Source organism: Coffea arabica, chromosome 7c (genome assembly GCF_036785885.1).
Source record: "Coffea arabica cultivar ET-39 chromosome 7c, Coffea Arabica ET-39 HiFi, whole genome shotgun sequence".
In the NCBI taxonomy this organism is placed as follows: Eukaryota; Viridiplantae; Streptophyta; class Magnoliopsida; order Gentianales; family Rubiaceae; genus Coffea; species Coffea arabica.
The window spans coordinates 30003066-30011235 of record NC_092322.1 but is presented as its reverse complement, the minus strand read 5'-3'; the positions used below and the strand labels follow the sequence as shown (position 1 = coordinate 30011235).

General features: G+C 47.9%; 1 protein-coding gene across 1 annotated transcript; it reads left to right on the top strand.

Annotated features, from left to right (window-relative positions):
- Positions 1-1873: 1873 nt before the first annotated feature.
- On the top strand, positions 1874-5839 carry LOC113699798 (uncharacterized). Its single transcript, XM_027220145.2, has one exon. The coding sequence runs from the start codon at positions 1874-1876 to the stop codon at positions 5837-5839; it is 3966 nt and encodes a 1321-aa protein (XP_027075946.2).
- Positions 5840-8170: the final 2331 nt, after the last annotated feature.

Sequence of the window (8170 nt, the reverse complement as noted above, 5' to 3'; positions counted from 1 at the left end):
TAATCAGAGTAAATGGGCAATTTAGCCCGAGAATTGGCCGGAAGTTGGACCATTTTGGATAAAAACTTTTATCGTACGTTACCAAAAATAGAATAACCCTAATACTAGTTTTGGTGCATGGCGGGGCCATCGTGGCCGCCGCCGGCCACTGGGGATCCTCATGTAGGAGCGGCAGTGGGTAAGTCTTTTGTCGATGCGCTCGCGGGTTCTCGGAGGGAGGGGGAGGCAGTGCCGGATCTGGGGTGGTGTTCGACTCATCGAGGAGAACCTGCGCTGAGGTTATCCCATCAGGAGATGACCTTGCTTTCATCCCCATTCCAGAATGCTTTGGTGGGGCGTTTTCCTTTTCGTCGGCCGCCTATGGAAGTAATTCGCGGTTTCTTTGTGTCGCTGGGGCTCAAAGGGGATTGTGAAGTTGGTCTGTTGGATTTGAATCATGTTCTGATCAGACCATCGTTAGAGGAGGATTTCACACGCCTTTTTGTTCGACGTTCCTGGTTTGTGAAAGGGGCGCAAATGCTGATATCGAAGTGGACACTGGATTTCAAAGCAAACCAGGATTCTAGGTTTGCGCCTGTGTGGGTGTCCCTGCCATTCCTGCCGTTGCCTTTGTTCAATGCTGTGTACATCGCTAAACTGGCTGGTTTGCTGGGCAGATGTTTGAAGATTGATTCGGCGACGTTGTCTCTCAGGCGGCCGTCCGTAGCAAGAGTGTTGATTGAGATGGATATCTCCAAATGCCCACCCAAACGGGTATGGATTGGGGAGGAGCAGGAGGGTTTTTGGCAGGAGGTGGTGTATGAGAGTTGGCCAAAATTCTGCGGTTTTTGTCATCGGTTTGGTCATGAAGATGGGGAGTGCTTTAGGAAACACCCAGCACTTAAAATGGAGAAGAGGGAGGTCCGGGAGGTAGGGAAAGCTGCGGCAGTGTTTAGGCCAAAGGGGGCTAATGATCTGTCGGGAACTGGAGATAATTTACTGTTGGGTGGGGCGCATCAGTGCCCTGGGGGGCCTGCAGATCTGGGACATGGCAGCGAAGGGGTACGGGTCGATATCGATATTGATAAGCAGGAGTATTATCCAGGGGCACAGGAGGCGGGGAAGGAGTTGGAGCGGGAGGTGGATGTCACAATGAAGGAAACGGGCACTAAGGACCCGGGCTCCTCGATTCTGGTGGAGGAGACGGAGACGCCGGCCCTGTTGGGAGGTGAGGCGGGGATGGGGGTGGAGGTTGGTGCTGGTGAGAACTGTGTTTCGGGCGGTGTGATTGTGTGCCCAGTGTCTCCGGACAGGGCAGGCATGGAGGAGGCTTGTGGCTGGCTGAGGGGGAACAGTGTGCAGGTTGCTGTGTTGGAGGAGGAGACACGGAATTCCTTCGGCATTCTTCAGTCGCTTTCAGATATGGAGGTTCAGGATTTTGAGCGCATTCCTTCAAGTTCGGCAGATATTGCAAGGGCGGCAGGTAAGAGACATAGGCGTCAACTCTCGGATGGAGACGTTCCAGGGGAGGTTGTGCCATGGGAGCAACTAAGGAATTTCCAGATAGTGTTGCATCACAGGCTGCCTGTCGGCCCGGCTGAAGGTCCGCGGGATGGAGCGGTGCAGGGGGATGCGCAATACCAGTCCTTGGAGTCGGGCAGGCGAGGTGTGAGACAAAAGGGAGGTCGAGCGGCAAAATCTCTTTTGAATCAGGTTCCTCTCCAATCACAAACTCATTATTCTTTGCGGTCTAATGTTAAATCCCATTAGGTTGGTTGTTTGGAATATTCGTGGGGCGTCTCGCAGGGACTCCCTTAGATATTTAAAGAACATTTGTAAAGGTCATAAAATTCGGTTACTTGTTCTCCTGGAACCTTTGTCGGACCCTCCGCAGATGGAGGTGCTCCGTCGGTCACTGGGGTTCGATAAGGCTTGGGGTGCATTACAGAATAAGGTTTGGGTTTTCTGGTTTAATGACATGTCTCTCAGCTTCAGGGATTTCGCTGAACAACTATTTCATATGCATATTGGATTCTCGTCGGGTTGTTCGGTTCATTTTTCAGCAGTGTATGCTAGATGTTCGAGGGTGGGGCGCCGTGAGTTGTGGTCGGCTATGGAGGGATTGTCGGGAGAGGTGTGTGGCCCGTGGTTAGTGGCAGGGGATTTTAATGTCATTTCCAGTATGCAGGAGCGCGTAGGGGGGTCCCCGGCTAATCAAAGAAATATGGAAGAGTTTAATGAGGCGATTGGAAGTTGTGGGTTGTCGGAGGTGCCTTTTGATGGTGTTGCGTTTACATGGACGAATGGTACGGTGTGGCAACGTTTGGATAGGGCCTTGATGAATCGGGAGTGGGCGGATGGGTTTGATCTCTCGCATGTGTCCCATCTGGCCAGGGGCCGTTCGGACCATGCGCCTCTATTGATCTGTTGCCAGAATGGGGGTCCACCCAAACGCTCGTTTAAATTTCTAAATGTGTGGCGGGGTCATCCTGGGTTTCAGGAGGTGGTTCAGCGTGAATGGGGGAAGACAGTGGAAGGCGAGGGGATGGCAAAGTTCTATAATAAATTGAGAATGGTGAAGGCTGGTCTACGGGTCTGGAATGCTCAGGTGTATGGAAATATTTTCTCCAAGGTCAAGGAGGCTGAGGTCCTTATGAAACAGCGTGAGGGGGAGTTTGATATGAGCCGCGATCCAGCAGCCAGGGCTTCACTGGAGGAGGCGAAGGCGGTGTATGCGCGGGAATCGGCAGCGGAATGTCAGTATTGGAGACAGAAGGCGGGTGTCAAGTGGTTACAGGTGGGGGATGCCAATTCGGCATATTTCCACTCGCGGTTTCGGCAGCGTCGGAACTGCAATTTTGTGTCATGTATTAAGAATGCAGCAGGGATATGGTTGGAGGATATACAGGCTATTCGGGGTTCAGCTGTGGATTTCGTCTCCTCGTTGTTTGCTTCTGAGCAACATGGGTGGCAGCCGCCATCGGTTCCCTTCACGGTTCCCCAATTGTCGGCAGAGGATAATGGGTTGCTTGCGGGACTCCCTGAGATGGAAGAGGTGCGAGAGGTGATTTTTGGAATGGAGGCGGATAGTGCTCCGGGGCCGGATGGTTTTGGGGCAGGTTTTTATCAAGGGTGTTGGTCGATTATTAAGTTGGATTTGCTGGAGGCGGTGAAGGCCTTTTTTCAGGGTATGTGTTTGCCTAGGAGTTTTACTAGTACTTCTATTGTTCTTCTGCCTAAGGTGGCGGGCGCATCGTGCTGGAAAGACTTTAGACCAATAAGTTTGTGCAACACTTGTTCCAAAATTATTTCAAAGGTGGTTGCTCGTCGGTTGGGGAGGGTGCTCCCGTCGTTAGTCTCCCCGTGGCAGACAGGTTTCGTCCCTGGTCGAGGGATAACGGATAACATTCTGCTCACACAGGAGTTAGTGATGGATTTAGACAGGCGCTTGCGGCATCCGAACATCATGCTCAAGTTGGATATGGAGAAGGCGTATGACAGAGTGGAGTGGCCATTTCTGTTGTTTATGTTGAGGCAATTTGGGTTTCAGGAGCGGGTGGTGGATATTTTCTTTAGGTTAGTTTCTAACAATTGGTTTTCGGTTTTGGTAAATGGAGAGGCTGCGGGTTTTTTCAAGTCGTCACGGGGTGTTCGGCAAGGGGACCCAGTTTCACCGGGTCTGTTTGTGTTAGTGACCGAATTCTTGGGCCGTGGCTTGCACCACTTGTTGCTTAGTAGGCCGGGAAGGCTTTTTGTGTTGGCGGGGTCTCAGGTGCCTTATCTCGCCTTCGCGGATGATATGCTTATCTATACAAGGTCTTCTGAGGACTGCCTGAATGCAGTAAAGGGGTTTTTGGAGGGGTACCAACAGGCTTCAGGCCAGAGGGTGAATGTCAATAAGAGTGCTTTCTTCTTGGCGTCGGGAGCGACTGAGGCGCAGGAACAGATGGTAAGTAGGGTCTTGGGGTTTCATCGGGCTCGGTTCCCTTTTACATATTTGGGTGCCCCTATTTATAAAGGGCGGTGTCTCAGTTTGTTGTTCGACGGTATTGAGGCAAAAATGCGGGGCCATCTTGGACACTGGAGTACTAAATTGCTTTCGTTTGGAGGGAAGATGGTTTTAATTCGCCATGTTCTAGCGTCGTTGCCTATGTATTTGCTTCAGGTGCTGAATCCTCCTAAGGCGGTTTTCATCCGTTTGGGTAATATTTGTAATTCCTTTTTGTGGGATCAAAGGGGGGAGAAGCGTATGCATTGGGCCTCATGGGAGAGACTGTGTTTTCCTTCAGAGGAAGGGGATCTGGGGTTTAGATCGTTTAGGGACATGTCTCGGGCTTTTGCGGCTAAGCTATGGTGGCGATTCCGGAGTGGTGACTCCATTTGGGCAGAATTCATGCATGCAAAGTACAGTTCGGGTTGTCATCCGTTGGAGGCCTCGTCTGTGCGGCCTTCAAGGACTTGGCGCCGCCTTGAGGCGATCAGGGTGGTGGTGGAGCCGAAGATTAGGTGGTGTATAGGGGAAGGCCTGGTGGACTTCTGGAAGGATCGGTGGGCTTTAGATAATCCGTTGGAAGAGGTAGTGGTGGGTGCGGAGCATCCGCATTTTCTTGTGTCTGAATTTTTAACCAGGGATGGTTGGGATGAGGCTCGTCTTGCTCAGTGGGTGCCGGATTCGGTTATCCGTGTGATAAGGGACATCCCATTTGAGGTTTCTCAGAAGGATAGATTGGTTTGGGTGCCTTCTTCATCGGGTCTTTTTTCAGTAAACTCGGCGTGGGAGTTTCTTCGGCAACGGAGGTGTCCATCCTTGGTTGACTCTCTCCTTGGGCAGCCAGCTTTGCCAGCAAAAATGGTGTTTTTAGCGTGGCGCTTGGTAAGGAAGTTCGTCCCTTTGGATGTGGTGTTGAAGTCGCGAGGGGTGATGATTCCTTCCCGGTGTGGGTGTTGTTATGGGGAGGAGGAGGATCTCTTGCATGTGTTTGTGACTGGGCCGATTGCTTCCCAAGTTTGGACGAGGGTGTCGCGTAGGTTTGGGTTTCAGATGAGAAATTGCTCGACCATGGCTTCGGTTTTCATTGCTTGGTTCCTATCTTCCGATACATCGTCCATGAATCATATTCGGGTGATATTGCCAATTGTGGTGTGTTGGTTTCTTTGGAGGGCTAGGAACCAGGAGCGCTTTCAGGGGGGCCGGTGGGAGGTTAACAGGATAATTTGGGATGTGGAGAATTTTATAGAACTGTTGGGGAGGGCAAATAAGCTTAGGGGGTTTCATTTCAAGGGGGATGAGGATTGTGAGTGGCGGCGGTTGGTCAGCTGTCCTGCCAGGCGAAGTTCCCCTCGGGCGATTGCCTGGGAAAAGCCTCCCTGTGGAGAGTTTAAATTGAATACAGATGCTGGTGTGGTTAACGGGAGGGCCATGGGTGGTGGGCTAGTGCGCAACTATCAGGGGAAATTGATTTTTGCCTTTTATAAGGAGTTCGGGGAGCACGGGGTGCTTGAGGCAGAGTGCTTGGCGCTGCTGGAGGGGTTGCAATTGTGTCGTCAAAGGGGGCTGGCTCCTTCGTTGGTTGAGGTTGACTCCAAGGTTTTGGTTCATTTAGTGGTATCTGGGGCGGTTGCGAAGTGGCCACTATGTAACTCTCTAAGGAAGGTGAGACGTTTTTTGGAGGGTTTTCCGGCTACCATCTCCCATGTTTTCCGGGAGGCCAACGTTCCCGCTGATAAGCTTGCAGCGGTTGGGTTAACTGGTTCTCATGTGTTTGAGGAGGGTTCACATTTGCCGGCAATTGTTCGGTCGGCCATAGTTCTGGATTCCCGGGGAGTGCCAGGGGTGCGGTGGTCATCTGAGGATGGGTAGTTTGGTAGTTCGGCAGGCATTACGGGTTCAGATAGTACTAAGGAGTTGTGGGTTTGAGTTTTTATTGGTCCTCTTTGTAAGGGAGTAAGTACTCCTTATTTTCGTTTGGTCCGCTGTGTTTGTGTTTTTTGGTTTAATAAAGGTTTTAATAATAAAAAAAAAAAAGAGTAAATGGGCAATTAAATATTTAAATATGCTCGGAATGGATTTTAAAAATAATAAATTTTTGCGAGACATCACATCCTCTCCCCCTTAAGAAAATTTCGTCCTCAAAATTTACCTTGATTGATGAACAGGTCTGGACACTTTTCTTGAATTGCTTCCTCGACTTCCCAAGTCGCTTTCACTAGACCGTGGTTCCTCCAAAGAACTTTCACCAACGGTATCTGTTTATTTCTCAATTCTTTCACCTTCCTATCCAGAAGTTTTACCGGTTTTTCCTCATAGGTCAAAATTTCATCAATTTCAATACTTTCCGGTTGAAAAATGTGAGAAGGGTCCGGATAATACTTCTTAAGCACGGACACATGGAATACATTATGAATTCGGGATAAACTCGGCGGCAACTCCAACTTGTGTGCCACAATCCCCACGTATTGGATAATCTTATAAGGTCTCAGAAACCTCGGTTGTAGTTTCTTTCCTTTCACAGTCATCAAACTTGCTTTCAGAGGTGTAATCTTAAGAAATATTAGATCTCCAACCGCAAATTCCAAATCATTCCTCGGATTATCCGCATAGATCTTTTGATGGCTCTGAGCGGTTTGAATTCTTTGGCGTACCAACTTTACCTTTTCATTAGTTTCCTCAATCCAAGACACTGTAGTCGGGTCTAAAATCTTCCGTTCACCTATTTCATCCCAACAAATCAGAGACCTACATTTCCGACCATAAAGCGTTTCATACGGAGCCATTTGTATAGAAGAATGAAAACTATTATTATAGGCAAATTCCACCAGAATAAAAAACTTACTCCAACTTTCCCCAAAATCCAGAACACAAGTCCTCAACATATCCTCAAGAGTTTGGATTGTCCTCTCAGATTGTCCATCGGTTTGAGGATGATAAGTGGTACTAAAATTCAATTTAGTCCCTAACATCTCTTGCATCTTTTGCCAGAACCTTGATACGAATCTCGGGTCTCTATCGGACACAATACTCACGGGGATTCCGTGTAACCTGATAATCTCATCTAGCTATAGCTTAGCTAACTTCTCCAATGGGTACTTCATGTTAATCGGTAGAAAGTGAGATGATTTGGTCAGTCTATCCGCTATTACCCAAATAGCATCATGGCCTCTTTGTGTCTTCGCTAATCTTGATACAAAATTCATGGTGATATTTTCCTATTTCCATTCCAGTATCTCCAAAGGTTGTAAAAGTCCCAATGGTCTCTGATGTTCGGCTTTAACCTGTTGACAAATTAAACAGGTTTGGACAATTTGGGCAATTTCTCTTTTCATATTCTCCCACCAATACAGACTCTTCAAGTTTTGGTATATTTTATTCCCTCCAGGATGTACCGTAAACTTCGATCGGTGTGCCTATTCTATAATCTCCTTCTTAAGTTCCTCATCGTTTGGCACCACTATTTAATTCCGAAACTTCAAAATACCATTCAATCCCAGGTTAAAATCCAACTTTTCTCCTTTTTCAACTTTTTCCGACCATTTCTGCACTTCAGTGTCATTTTCTTGAGATCCCTTGATACGTTCCAACAAAGTGAAATTTATTACAATGTTCCCTAGGATTACTTTCCTCGGTTCCAATCGAGGATTCCAATAGCTAACTGTTTCTAACAAATAAAGTTCCTTAATCATCAACCCAGCCATTTGCACCTGACGACTCAAAACATCGGCTACTACATTGGTCTTTCCTGGATGGTACTTTATAGTACAATCATAATCCTCCAGAAATTCTATCAATCTACGTTGCCTCAAATTTAGCTCCTTTTGAGAAAACAGATATTTAAAGCTTTTGTGATCAGTAAAAATCTCAAATGTCACCCCATACAGATAATGTCTCCATTTCTTTAAAGCAAATACCACCGTTGCCAATTCCAAGTCATGGGTCGGGTAATTCCACTCATGCGGTTTCAATTTTCTAGAGACATATGCTATCACCTTGTCATTTTTCATCAAAACACATCACAATCCTTCCTTAGAGGCATCTATATAAACCACAAAACTATCATTCCCATTGGGTAGAGCTAACACTGGGGTTTTGGTTAAACGTCTTTTCAATTCTTGGAAATTCTTTTCGCACTTAGAACTCCAAATAAACTTCCCATTCTTCTTGGTCAGCTCGGTCATTGGTCCAGCAATTCTAGAA

Bases quoted from the DNA above. Each gene is read 5' to 3' on its own strand.
- LOC113699798 (XM_027220145.2), top strand. From the start codon at position 1,874: ATGGAGGTGCTCCGTCGGTCACTGGGGTTCGATAAGGCTTGGGGTGCA.